The 15,307-nt window shown below is 37.9% G+C and overlaps 1 protein-coding gene across 2 annotated transcripts in view; it reads left to right on the top strand.

Annotated features, from left to right (window-relative positions):
* The window catches only part of CUL4B (cullin 4B), a 173,680-nt gene that overhangs the window by 134,852 nt on the left and 23,521 nt on the right, over positions 1-15,307 (top strand). For both annotated transcript variants that reach the window (XM_033946652.1, XM_033946654.1), the window contains exons 15-16: positions 161-246; positions 7,029-7,136. In XM_033946652.1, coding sequence (XP_033802543.1) covers positions 161-246; positions 7,029-7,136 — 194 coding nt within the window. The remainder of the gene's footprint in view (positions 1-160; positions 247-7,028; positions 7,137-15,307) is intronic.

Raw genomic sequence — 15,307 nt, forward strand, 5'->3', positions numbered from 1 at the left:
GGAAGGAATTGGACATTTTTGAGTGACACCCTTCTGCAAAGTTCACAACTAAGGGGAAGGAACAGCTATGGTACAGAATCCTATGTCTTCTAACAGAAAGAAGATTAGCAAATTAAGAACTTAATCTTTCATTATTTGAAAAAGACTATCTCTCTTACAGAATGTGGAGCTGCTTTTACCAGTAAACTTGAAGGAATGTTTAAAGACATGGAGCTTTCAAAGGACATCATGATTCAGTTTAAACAGGTAAAAAATTATTTTGGTTGCATTCTTTAGGCCAGTCCTATCATCAGATGAGCTAGACAAGGGGTGCCCACACTTTTTGGCTTGCGAGCTACTTTTAAAATGACCAAGACAAAATGATCTACCAACAATAAAATTTTTAAAAAACACAAAGCACACTGTATGCAGAAAAAATGTTAATTATAATTTATATTTGAGGATTTTTTTCAGAGGTCAAGGCAGATGACTTTAAAATATGCAATGTCACCTCAGTAACAACTATACAAAAATAGACAAATATACCCCTCCCCTTTTACTAAACCGCGATAGCGGTTTTTAGCACAGGGAGCTGCGCTGAATGTCCCGTGCTGCTCCCAATACTCATAGGCTCCCTGCGCTAAAAACCGCTATTGCAGTTTAGTAAAAGGGGCCATAGTTAAAATAAAGACAGCAGATATGTAACATTGTTAATTTAAATTGGCTTCTAAAAGATATTGGCAACCAATGATATTAAGTATAGTAGAGTACCATGGCTTACTTAAGCGTATGCCTGCACTTTTCATTGACTGAAGTTTTTGAGAGATTTTGAAATTCCTATATAAGCGATATTCCCATAATCAACTGTTGATACAAGAATGTAAAAGAATGTGCAGTGGTTCTTCATAAAAAAAACTCCATACTGAACAAAGAAGTTGAAAAGCAGAAATTCCCTTTCTTACAACATAAAAAATTTGTTCTTTTAAAGTTAAATGTGAATCTATCATAACCCCCAGATATTTAAATGATGTTTGCTGTCACTTTATCCAGAAAGATCTCATGACAGCACATCAGCCTCTTATCGATAGTCAATACCAAATGATTTTCTTCTAGCCAGCATACAATTACAGATACAGTTTTAAATCGTAAATCTAAGGTTAGTGGGTCAATCCCTGCCACGAGCAGTATATCTGCATAACAGTAAACACAGATTCTACATTTTTGTGTAATTGTAAGTAAGGGAGCAATAAAGATATTAAATAAAATTGGTGAAAGAACTGAACTTGTGGTACACAACAAATAACATTATAAACTTGAAACAGTGGAATCCTATTGATACTACAAAAGTTCTATCTTTAGAAAAGAAGTAAACCATGCTCAAGCTATTGATATAATCCCAATTGATTTTAGCCTATGAAGCATTAGATCATAACATAACATAAAATTTTATTTATATCCCACAAAAACCTTGCAGTTCGCTGCAGTTAACAAAAGAAAAAGAGACACTGTATATATTCAGGGAAACAATTACAAAATACTGAAAAATCAACTCCTAAAACAGTTTTGAATAAATAAGTCTATAACAATTTAACCATGATATATTAAATCAAAAGCTGAAGTCAAATCTAATGAGACAGCAAGAGTTAGGCCACCATCATCCAAACATTCACGTTTCACTTAGGAAACGTGGTGATATTCTCTGAACTGTGTTTAGAGTGAAATTCTGTTCGTTTCAGATGTAATATGTTAGTCTTCTCAATAAAATCTGCCAGTTGCTTAAGTACAATCTGTTCAAAGCTTTGGCTGGAAAATTCAGATTAGAAATTGGTCCATAACTTTGCTCCAAGGAGGAATCCAATTTTGTAGGTTTCAATACTGGACAAATATAGGAACCAAACTAAACTAAACCACATCATCCCCATAAAGATAGAGCTCGGCACGGTTTACAGGTAATTCAATAAATTAGGGAAAGACAAAATAAGAAATTAGAGGTTATGAAGAGGAGAGCTAGCTTTACATTTTAAATAGTTAGCTTTACGTTTTAGAGAAAAGCCAGGTTTTCAGATGCTTTCGGAATAATTGGAATGAGCCTAGATTCCGCAGCAGAGCAGGGAGGTTATTCCAAAGCTCAGTGAATTTGAAGAAAAGGGATTTCCCTAATTTACCTGCATACATGATACCTTTTAACAAGGGGAAAGATAGTTTGGGTATGTGGGCGGATCTGGTAGTGTCAGGTCTCGAAGAATTCCAGGATAGTGGGATTAGGGGAGGAAGAATGCCATGTTGGATCTTGAAAATTAGGCAGGTACATTTAAAGTGAATCCTAGAAATCACCGGAAGCCAGTGAAATTTTGACAGAAGTGAGGAAACATGATTGAATTTGCTTTTTGCGAAGATCAGCCTAGCCGCAGTGTTCTGGATCCGCTGAAGTCTTTGAAGATTTTTCTTGGTTAGACTTAGATAGATGGAATTACAATAGTCCAGTCTAGAAAGAATGATTGATTGTACAAGGACAGTAAAATGTTGTTGGCGGAAACAGGATCTCACTTTCCTCAACTTGTGAAGACTAAAAAAACATTTTTTTTACCAGAGAGTTGAGATGATTATTAAAGGAAAGTGTAGAGTCAATAATGATGCCCAAAACTTTGCTTGAGAATTCGATCTGCTGTATGGGACCAGAAGGTAGTGGAATGAGCGTGGGTAACTGATCTAATTTTGGGCCAAGCCATACTCTTGAAAACCATACCTGTAGAAAGTAGGGTTCCCATATGGCTCCAGAAAAAGGAAGATGGATAGAGACATTCGGGTTTTACTTCCATTGCTTTCTTTTATTATCAAATTTTCAATTTTTTTCAAGCATATATCTTGCCAACGAAAATAGAATTACAAATAAAAGAAATTATAATAAGAGTCAATATCCACCAAAATTAACATTTGATAACTCTATTAAACCTCATTATACAGAAAATTAGAAAGACTAGGGCAAGATGTTGAAAAGACAGGAAATAATTCAAAAATACTATCAAGAAAGGCTAGATTACAATAAGCGGAGCTGTTAAACCTCTTAAATTCCAACTTATTTCGCATTTGAAGGGGTAGATATAGCTATTAGGGCTGGAGGTTTCCTTGCCTCCAATAAATTTTTCAGATGTTCAGAATTAAAGAATGCAAAGGATTTCTCCTCCATTTTAACAATGCATTTACATGGGAACTGCAGGAAAAAAGTCCCTTTGAGATCCAATACCAGGGGTTTAAGAGCCAAAAAGACCTTTCTCCTCTGAATGGACCTACAAAGGTCAGGAAATATCAAAACTGAATTATTCATAAACTTTTATCTTTAAATCTGAAATACATTTGAAATATCCAATTCCTATCATATTCTAACGCAAACGTAGCAATTAGGGTTGCTGCATATGAAATTAATTCAGAGCTCTCCAGTAAGCCAGTAATATCTAAATTGGCCTGCTGGTTTTGCAACGAAGGTAATTTTTTTCAGTGGACTACCCAAGAAAATATAAAATGTTTTTGTTATTGGGGCATAGATTCAGCAGGGATTTTCAAGACCTCTTTGAAATATTTATTTACCTTCTCATTGGTTGAAAAATAGAGGATTGTGGAAAATTCAAAAACCTCAAATTCAAACGTGTCTCATAGTTTTCCAATCTTTCCATTCTCTGGTGAATATCCAAATTATCCTTTACCAAAGTAGTTTAAACTTTCTAAACCCCTTCTAGGTTTCACTAAATTCCTTTACTTGGGAGTCCACATTTACAGTAAAGTCCCCAATTTGTTTAGTATAAGTTTGTACCACCTCTGTACTTCCATAGCTTTCATTGGAAGTAAAACCCAGATGTTCAAGCCACCTCCTTATTTCCATTGCTTTCTTTGGAAGTAAAATCCAGATATCTCAGTTCATCCTCTTCTTTTTTTTTTTTTTTTTTTTTTCTGGAGCTATATGGGAACCCTAGTAGAAAGACTTTGGTTAATCAGATTCAATAATAAAGGAATAAGGTCAGTTTTGCCATATTCATCCATTTTTTTGGAGTATGATCTCATTGGCCATTTAAGTTCTTTATACCTACACTTATTTTAGATAGTATAGAGCAGGGATGTCCTACCTTTTGGCTTCCCTGGGCCGCATTGGCCGGAAAAAAATTTTCTGGAGCCGCTGCAGCAAGATAGAGGAGGGAGCCGGGAAGACGGTAAACACCCGGGGGCAGCAGAGGATAATACTGCATCGCCCTCGACCGGGGCCGCACAAAATACTTCACGGGGCTGCATTCAGCCCTTGGGCCGCAGGTTGGACACCCCTGGTATAGAGGCTCATTTTCAAGGCACTTAGACACACAAAATATCATAGGCTTCTGTAAGTGCTTTGAAAATGAGCCCTAGATTATGGGACCAGTGCTCCCAAAGATTGGGACCAGTGCTCCCAAATTTTTCTTCATGTGAGCGACATGATCCCCCCCAAAAAAAATTTTTGTGTTAACAAGTTCTAAAAACAATTTTCTAGATTTGCAAATATTTTTGTGAGCAACCATGCAAAATTTGTGAGCGATTTGCTCAGGTGCTCAGCTTAAAGGGAACATAGGATGGGACTTGTTTGTCACCTTTTTTTTGCTTACACATTCAAAGCAGTTTACATATACTGTATACAGGTACTTATTTTATACCTGGGGCAGTGGAGGATTACAGTAAGTGAATTAGCCAGAGTCACAAGGAACAGCACTAGGATTGATCCCACTACCTCATAGTCTGTGAACATTGCTCAAAAGAACTTAGAGTAGCCACAGGTGAAGAAGGCAGGTTAGTATCAATTTATCTCAGTAATTGAATTTTTAACTATAGATGCCTTCAGTAGTTCTATCTTTTGTTGGAAATAATTACCCAAAGTTTGAGCGGAAGGGATTAAAGTTGCCATTGACCCAAAAGTCCTTCCAGTAATTGTATTTGTAATAAAAAAAATAAAATAAAAATGGTGAAATGATCACTTTTAGTTTATTAAATATTGTCTGTACACTATCACTGAAAGGTGACCATGGTGATCTTGATATGTTGGGGAAAGTTGACATATCAGTTAATTACAAATGAAGGCTTTTGATGTCTGCGTCCGGCTCAAATCAAAACCAGGGTTAGCACTTGAGACTACTAGAGTGAAGAAATCTGCATTATAGCACTGCTTCCATAAAGGATGACATCTTGAATTTTAGGGAAAAATGAGCAAATATTTGGCAGGAGTTAAATCCAGGAATGTATACTTCTAATGTCCTGAAAACTGCAAGTCAGCATAATAAAGAAACAGTCTATTAAGAGATTAGCAGGAAGCAAAGAAGAAGTAACATTGCCTTGGTGATAACTTCCACTTTGAGTACTGCTCTTCTCTGAAAGCCACTCCATTTCTCATGTAAGGGTTACAATGTCATAATTACCACTCATGGTTTGCTACTTGGGACTGGTCAGGAACAACGAAAGTGCAGTGATGGTTCTTTGATGACTCTCTTGTAGCTCTTATGTAGGAATTTTTCTTTTTTGCTTTTAAAATTCATTATAACCACCTCTCCTGACAGAATTTGAAGCTAAGTGCTTGAAATTGATGTCTACATTAGTAGTTGCATAAATATATATTTTTTTAAAAAACTTTTAGATATGATGATGAAATAATGAGGAAATGAATTTAAAGTTAATTTCAATAAAAATTGGACCGACCTAAGAGTTTAGCAGTTGGCAGTATTCAATACCCATTTTCATTCTGAAGGTCCATACAAAAAATTCTCTTACATATGTAGCTGCCATATGTTGAGTAGTTTACATGTAGCTATATGACAAAGTTAATAAGGATACAGTCCACTATATCAGTACTTTCTATGGGAAAATAAATTAAATTATAAGCAGGAATTGCTGGCTAGGACCATCATAGCAGCATTGCAGTCTCAATGTGCCTACGTCTGCTTGTTGACAAAATCAGATAAACATATGACTTATCTGAAGATGAGGCAATTTTCTCCACTCAGCGTTCCACTGCTTTAATGGTGAAAATCAAAAGATAACTTTCGAGTGGCCAAAACTCAGTCCCTCAACTTGAGTTTCCCTCCTGCGTCTTCAGGAGGGAGTACAGTATACTATAAAAGAGTGAAAAGTATGAATTGAACATTATCCATAGAGACAGAAGCCTTTATAGAAAGGATTGTAATGTATGTGTGTGTGTTGGGCAGGGGAAGGGTTGCACAAAGGAAATGAGGAAATTCACTTCCCAGGTATTTTCAGCAGTAGAGAACCAGCAGAGATGGTAATAACCAGATTGGCAGGGTAGGAGTATGAACAAATGAGGGATATGAAAGCAAAATGGAGTAAAATGGGTACAAGTGGATCAATTTTTCACTCCGTCAAAAATTACAAAGACTAGGGACACTCAATGAAACTGCAGGGAAATACTTTTAAAACCAATAGAAGGAAATATTTTTTCACTCGGGCAATAGTTAAGCTCTGGAACGCGTTGCCAGAGGTTGTGGTAAAAGCGGATAGCATAGCTGATTTTAAGAAAGGTTTGGACAAATTCCTAGAAGAAAAGTCCATAGTCTGTTAAGACATGAGGGAAGCCTCTGCTTGCCCTTGATCAGTAACATAAAATGTTGCTACTCTTTGGGTTTTGGCCAGGTGCTAGTGACCTGGATTGGCCACCGTGAGAACCATTGGGCTGACCCAGTAAGGCTATTCTTATGCTCTTAAGCAGTTGAGTAGGCTGTATGGTCACCTGGGCCGATTCAGATCAGGATATTAACTGCTGTTGATCTCTGTATTATTATGGTGTAAGGTCCAGGAAAAAAAGACTGATGTAAATGGTATCTTGACTAGAAAGACTGAAAGATTTTAAATTGCCCTGTAATTTGGTGCTGTTTCTACTTGGCTGCCCAAACTTTGGGCTTAACCAGTTTATGAGCATCTTGCAAGTCACCTATGGCAGTCTAATCAAAGAAAGAAATCTTTAGTTGTTTTCATGCCTTAACAAGGTTGCAGATGAACTAATTTAAACTTATGTTTTCTCTTGTTAGTACATGCAAAATCAGAATGTTCCAGGCAACATTGAGTTAACAGTAAATATACTTACTATGGGTTACTGGCCAACTTATGTGCCCATGGAGGTTCATCTACCAGCAGAGGTAAGAATAGTTGTTAGAGCACATTACTAATTAATCTTTAATAACAATAGCAAATCTTTTTTAATAATTCCAGTTTTAGGTTAAGATTTTGGCTTTGTATGTTTCCTCTTTTAAAATATTGCTGTTTTTTAAGAGTTTGAAAGGACTTCCTACATAGCTAGACCTACCATGACACAAAGTAAATTGGGATGGTGCTTTACTAAAGCTTGGACTTTTAAAGAAAAATGGAAACTTAAAAGCCAAGAAATGAGCAAGTTTGGTATTTTGAGAAATCTCCTTGGTAGTTATATTCCATCAATGTCGCTATGCCCATATTACCCCTCTCCTCAAGTCACTTCATTGGCTCCCTGTCCATTTCTGCATAACAGTTCAGACTCTTCTTACTGACCTACAAGTGTATTCGCAGCTCCTCAGTATCTCTCCTCTTTCATCTCTCCCCACACTCCCCCCATCCCCAGGCACTCTGCTCATTGGATAAGTAATGTAATGTAATTTATTTCTTATATACCGCTAAACTCCGTTAGGATTCTAAGCGGTTTACAGAAAAATAGACAATAGGGTGCATTAAAATTATAAGTAAAATAGGTACTTAGAAATTCCCTTACTGTCCCGAAGGCTCACAATCTAACTAAAGTACCTGGAAAAATGACAATTAGTAAAGTAATGAAGAAATAAAATAGAGAATAGATGAGAAAAATAAGAAAATAAACATTCTAATAAGACTACAATGATCTAAAGGACTTTGAAAGGTTGAAAAAAGAGGGGAGATAAGAATAGATGCAGAGGGAGAACCGTTGAAGCAATAGAAATTTAAATGAAATTTGAATGATAAAATAAAACAAAATAAGAGGTAAAACAATAAGTGAGATTAAAAAATATATCATAAACTAAAAAGAAGAAATGAAAATAAAATCAAAACAGTCAAAACTGAAGTCCAGCTTGAACGGGCCCCCGAGCCAACCGTTGGTCCGATGGCCGGACTGCAGCTCTCCTCCGTCAGCTCTCCCCTGCTGGAATGGGGGAGGAGCAAAGACAGTGTCGGGTGCCCTGCTGGAACAGGTCCCCAAGCCGACCATTGGTCCGATGGCCGGACTGCAGCCCTCCTCCGTTGGCTCTCCCCTGCTGGAATGGGGGAGGAGCGAAGACAGTGTCGGGTGCCTTCTTTTCTACAGCCAGCTCCAGACTCCATCCCTTCTATCTTGCTGCATCGTATGCCTGGAACAAACTGCCTGGCTCGATACGTCAAGCTCCGTCTCTGGCAATATTCAAATCCAGACTCTATTCCAAACTCCAACCCACCTTCTAAGCACTAATTTGTCTTATCATTCCCTTTGTAATTCCCCCACCTGAGCACAGTATATTTATTGATGCACCTTCTTGTCCAGTTTGTCTTGACTAGATTGTAAGCTGTGTTGAGCAGGGACTATCTCTTCTGTGTGTTGATGTACAGTGCTGCATATGTCTAGTAATACTATAGATAACTATTATTATTAGTAATTTAGTCCAAAATACCATACATGTTGCTGCTAGACTATGTATGTGAAAAATCTACAGTTGTGACCGGTTGTGACTCAGCACATATGGATTCCTACATATGGATTCTTACACACTCTATCCCCTTATTTCAGTGTCTTCTCTGGGCTCTCTTTATCCTGAGAGTTTCTGATCGAGATACATTCCCATGTTACAGGACAAATTGAACAGTGGCCGCATTTAAATTTGTCCTGTAACATGAGAATGTATCTCTTTCAGAAACCCTTAGGATAACATGAGCTATTCTTTACGTGACTATACTAAGTGTGAAACTGGAGGAGTGGTTTATCTTACCTAATAATAATTCTATTCTTATATACCGCCAAAGCCATGGTAGTTCGAGGCGGTTTACAACAAGAAGAGCTGGACAATCAGCGAAGATAATTACAATGACGTCATCGAGTACAATTGGAGAAGGGTGGATACAAGTCGAGTGGGATTAAGTCAGAGTGATAGACACAGAGTAGAGGCGTCGAGTACATGTCGGATGCGTACTTGGTAAGGTATTAAGAGTTCTTGGTTACAAATCGGTTACCTAGTGTCCCTGTGACAAATTATACTTGAGACAAACCGTTCACTTAAAACAAGGATTATTGAACACAGATCGTGTTTATCCTGTGCTAGACTAGAGACACCACTGGTTCAACATTGTCTGGATTTAAATCGCTCATTTTCTGAAATGCACTGTTGGGTTTTAGAGAGAGTTATACCGTTGGCACATGATTTTATAACTGTTCTTAGACAACGTGAGCAGAGATGGATCTTTAGACTTAACACCTGTGAACCTGCTGGTTTGAATGCAGTGATTAGCGGGGGGTTTTTTTTTTTTTAGAATTACCTATATTGGATTGGTGCCATATGATCATGACATTATCGTAAAGTATTTGTTTTATTTTTTTAATTATTTATTGATTTTCATTACATTACTAAGCATAAAACTTGTACAGAAAGTAACATAGTAGATGACAGCAGATAAAGACCCGAATGGTCCATCCAGTCTGCCCAACCTGATTCAATTTTAATTTTTTAATTTTTTCTTCTTAGCTATTTCTGGGCAAGAATCCAAAGCTCTACCCGGTACTGTGCTTGGGTTCCTAATGCCAAAATCTCCGTTAAAACCTACTCCAGCTCATCTACACCCTCCCAGCCATTGAAGCCCTCCCCAGCCCATCCTCCACCAAATGGCCATATACAGACACAGAATATCTGAATCATATCTCCCCTGTCTCTCCTTTCCTCTAGGGTATACATATTCAGGGCTTCCAGTCTCTCCTCATACGGAAAGGATTTAAACCATAAGAAAAATAATACAAACTTTCCCTTAGAAAGTAAAGAATTATGAAGAAAATGAAAATGGCTTAATTCAACTCTAGACCTCTATATTACATAAGATCCAAGATGTAATTATAGTGAGAGAGAGAAAAAATAATCCATTAATGTAGAAATTAACTAGGTAGCTGAGGAAGAGTGTCATATTTCAAACTATAAAGAGCTTTGTTTTTTCCTTCTTCTTCTCCAATCTTGACAAGGATAGGAAAGTTGTCAATCGAAAAGGCTCAAAGAATACATATTTGAGTGTTTGATAATACACAATACATTTGCATGGATGTCTTACATAGAATGTAGCCCCCAACAAAATAACTCCTGGTTTTAAAAGAAGAAATTCTCTCCTCCGCCTTTGGGTTTCCTTCAATAAATCTGGGAACATTTGAATCTTATAACCCAGGAACATTTTATGTCTTTTCTTAAAGAAAAGTCTCAGAATCCAAGACTTATCTGGTGAAAGAGCCACAGTTATCAATGTTGCTGGGGTTGCCAAATCTTGATCCAATGATTACAATAAATTTGAAACAGTCATTGGTTCTTGGGGAATAGTTTGCAGATTATCTTTAACTTTGTTCGGTAGGCAATAAACATGTGAGATTGGTGGTAACGATTCTTCCAGGACTCCTAATGTTTCTTTTAAGTATCTTTTCATCATATCCCTGGGAATCACTGTAATAACCCTGGGGAAATTTATTAGCCTCAAATTGTTATTACGAGAGTAATTCTCCAACATTTCAAGTTTCCTCCTAAGACTTATGTTATCTTTAATTAGGGTTTCCTGTACTTGTTTATATGTTGTTATTCTTGTTCAAATTTTTCCACCTTTAAATTTGAAGAAATAACCTCAGTTTTTAAGGTTTTTATTTCTTGTGAATGTGCTTGAAGTTTATTTTCTATAGTTTGAAATTGAGGATTTATCGATTTGCCCAAATTGGTACTAAGTCCCATAAAGATTCCAGTGTGATTACGGGGGGGGGGGGGCTTATCTATAAGGAATTGAGAATGCTTTGTAATAGTTTGCTCCACCCACTGGTTGATCTTTCACACCATTGTCTTTCTGGGTTTGTCCATCCCCCAACGATATCAGCCTCTGACTCCAGGCTTTCCCGTAGCACTGGGGAGCCGATCTCCAAGCTCCCTGTTGTTACCTCCTTGGCCTTGGAGGAAAGGGACAACTCTTCTATCGGAGTTGCCCCTCCTGCGGGGAGCTGGCGGCCCGAGGTTGCGGGAGTGGTGCTCCCAAGTCGAGGCTTAAGATGGTGCCCGGTCCCAGGGAGACAGCTTCAGTCCTGCTACCCGGTTAACTCCCCGAAGTCATCACGACACTCTGCATGCGCCTAACAAGCTGCTAAATATTACCAAGAGAAGCACCGCGAGGCACCGGCCACACTTCGGCCTCTTCTCTTCAGCATTTTGCCAAGAAATCTGGAACAAATCCGGTCAGGTAAATGAAAAATAGATCCAAAAAGAGGAAGCTCTCCAGTGCATTCACTCCAGTATCCTAGTCCGCAACCATCTTCTCGTAAAGTATTTATAAGCTGTGCCAGATGCCAAAGGACCATTTTGCAATGAGCTATTGAAGCAGAAGCTGGATTTAGAGTGTTTCTCCTGATGAAGCAAATGTGAAAACGGGCCTTGTTGGGAATCCTATGACTTAGAGCTTGCATTTGGGATAAGTGGTGTAAATTAGAGAATAACATGGGACAAATTTTTCCCCATCCCTACAGCAACTCATTTTTCCCATCCCAGCGAGTTCTTTTCCCGTTCCTGCCCCATTCCTCAAAGTTCCATCCTCATCTGCACAAGCCTCAAACACTTTAAAATCAAAAATGTTTGAGGCTTGTGTGGTTAAGGCAGAGTTTACAGGAATGGTGCAGGGACAGTGACAAATCTTGCAGGAACGGGGAAATTGAATTCCTGTGGGGACAATTTTGTCCCCGGGTCATTCTCTCGTGTATAGTACCACAAAGATTTAAATATAGTGCTCAAGCTCTGGAACTCTAATCTCTGCTATTCTTGCATTGTGCCGCAGTTTGCAGATAAGGACTGGTTGTTTTGTAATACTGATTTGAATATTGGATTTGAGGAATTGAACTGTTAGTTTTTCCAATCTAGGATGTACTCCCTGCCTCAATTTTAAACTTGAAGCAGCTGAGTCCTTGGGATATCAGTATCCACTATAATAATTCCCTTAGCGCGCATGCGCACTTCAAACCTGGTGGCTTCCTGCATCCGTAGCTCCGTGGCCGGCAGGGAAATTATATTGTAAAGCAGAGAAGTTGGTAAAGCGTGTGGCTCATGCGTACATGTTCAATTTGCTGCGAGTGGCGGTTTACTTTACCCAGCAGTGGTTATTCTGTGCTGGTTGCCGTTTCCAACACAATGCATGATTAAAAAAAATAAAAGGTAGGTGGGAGAAGGGGGCATGATAATTGACATCCCCCTAACATCCCCAATATTCCCCCGACATCCCAGACCTCACCTGACATGTCCACATACACACACACACACAGAAGGACAGGGGACCAAACAGATGGGACATTGACAGACTGACAGAAAAGGTGACAGTGAAAGACACACACAGAAGGACAGGGGGCCAGGGAGAGAGATTGAAAGAAAAAAAAACAAACCAGACAGCGGACAAGGAGAGAGAGACAGAAAGATAGATAGCGGCCAACGAGAGAGAGAGAGACAGAGATAGAAAGAAAGACAGACAGACACACAGACAGTGGTTAAGGAGAGACAAAGAAAGAAAGACAGCGGCCAAAGAGAGAGAGACAGAAAGACAGACAGACACATCTATTATAGCACCCGTTAATGTAACGGGCTTAAAGACTAGTATTCTATATCCCTGCTGACACCAAGGTCTTTTCTCCAGTTATGTACTGTATATATTGTGTCCTTGCACTGGCACTTCTTGGAGAATGGTCTTTTTGTGATTGATTTAATTTTTTTCATTCAACTTGTGTGGCTATTAGCCTTGTTTTAATGTCATATCTCAACCTTTGATTAAAAAGAAGGATTGGGGAATGTTAGTTGTGTTTAAAGAATCTATTGATTTTTGTTAATATAGATGTAACAATAATTCCAGGAACTGATATATACTGGGTCTGTTTTCACCAAATGTTTATTGTTATGTTGTGCTTCAGGAGATTCAAGTAATGGATTGTTCCCATTTTATTTGAATTAGTGAATTACTTGATCCTTTAAAGTTATTTAAGGTGATTTTAACTTTCATATTGATCAGGTTATGTCTAATGAAAATATGTTTTGACTTTTTAGATTTTTATTTATAATTCTTTATTCATTTTTGTATGTTACAACAAGTGTATCAATTAAACTCATAAAAAACTTAAAGATACACACTTGATTAACTCACATATTAGCATCAAATTTAACATTTCATTAGGAAATTAGTATTCTATAATGTTAAAATAGTATGTAAGAAATCTAAATTTATATCAGTCTTATTGAATATAATAATCCCCCATCCCTCCCTCCCTCCCAATTCAATAATACCTAAAATCATCTTTATTGTGAATTCATTCAAATATTGATATATTATGTAATAATCAGAAATAAAATCCCACCCCTTTGCCCCTCTTTTTAGATTTATATTTTAGGTTGGTAACAAATAGCGGAACAAGTTACTTATAAAAGAGGTCATATTGTGTGTGGGGGGTTTTGTGAATAAAAGATTCTATTAATTTTACTATTTCTTCTATAAAGATTTTATACATGTTCTGTGTTCTGACAAGGCTTACAGTAAAATTTAGTATGAGAGTGTCCACGACCCTTTGGGTGAAAAAAAACTTCCTTGCATTTGTTCAGAAACTGAAGGGAGATAGGTTCAGAACAAATGCAAGGAAGTTTTTTTTTCACCCAAAGGGTCGTGGACACTTGGAATGCGCTACCGAAGGAAGTGATCAGGCAGAGTACGGTCCAGGGATTCAAACAGGGATTGGACGGATTCCTGAGGGATAAAGGGATCGTGGGATACTGAGGGAGGAGCTGGGATGTAACATAAGTATAGAAAGCTAACCAGGTAATAAGTATAGAAACCCAACCAGGTCGTGCATGTGCAAGACCGGAGGGTTAGGACTTCGATGGGAAGATAGGACTTCAATGAGAAACCAAGGTGGCAAGGGAGCCCCTTCTGGTGATTCAGACAGGTCGTGACCTGTTTGGGCCGCCGCGGGAGCGGACTGCCGGGCAGGATGGACCTATGGTCTGACCCGGCGGAGGCACTGCTTATGTTCTTATGTTATGTTCTTAGAAAGGTGAATGTTTTGAGAGACCTGATCCTTTTGAGCTCACAGCATTAAAATCTGCTGTTGGTCCAAAGATATTAGTTATTGACGAAAAGAATGTAAAACGGTGTCTTGCAAACTTTTTCGAGCCAGGGTACACTAAACTTAGTGTCCCTGACTCGAGATACCCAGAAGTGCGCTGACATCAGCGTGATGATGTCAAGCGCATGCGCAAAGGCCCTTCATACGGGGTGTCAGGAGATTGCTTACAGGACATGCCTTTCTCTTCACTTGAGGCTCTTCCTGTCTGGCGCTGGCATCTCTCCTCTTCCCCAGTGTACCGCGGCACACAGTTTGCGATACAATGTAAACGATACTGTTAGTCAATGGGATATTGCTTTTTCTGAAACATGGAATGAGGAGAACTCCAAAGAAAACCAGTGCTTTGTAGGACACTCCTATTCTGTGCCTAGGTTCAAGGAGCAATTGAAAGAACTCAAGAGGCATGTAGAACAGAATGTGAATGGAGGAAATAGCCATCAAAAGTCATAGTAGAGAATTCTAATTTTAAAATTGTACTATATAATTCTTTTTTTTTTTTAATTTCTTTATTCATTTTTTCATATTACAACAAGTGTATCAGAAAAATACATATAATCTTATAAACACACACTTGATTTTCCTTCATGAATATTTTAAGTACAATATATCATATTCATATTTTTATAATGTTTTAGATAATATGTAAATCATTTAATATGTATGACAAATATAAATAAAATAACCCCCCCTAAGCCCTCCCTTCCTATTTCAGAAAATCTAGCCCAATACTTCAAAATGCATTAATTAAAAATTTAAAAAAAAATTGTACTATATAATTCAACCACATTGAGAGGAGTAAAATTTTTTAAAAACTTTAATAAAATTATTGAATCCACCCCTTCCCAATCTAGGGAGCTTTTCTCAACAGTGAAGCACTTGATCACTCAGGAGCAGTTCAAATGGTAATATATTGTCACAACAGTTTGAAGCCTTTTCTGCTAACGTTTTTAATGTCATTAG

This window comes from Geotrypetes seraphini, chromosome 5, assembly GCF_902459505.1.
Source record: "Geotrypetes seraphini chromosome 5, aGeoSer1.1, whole genome shotgun sequence".
NCBI lineage: Eukaryota > Metazoa > Chordata > Amphibia > Gymnophiona > Dermophiidae > Geotrypetes > Geotrypetes seraphini.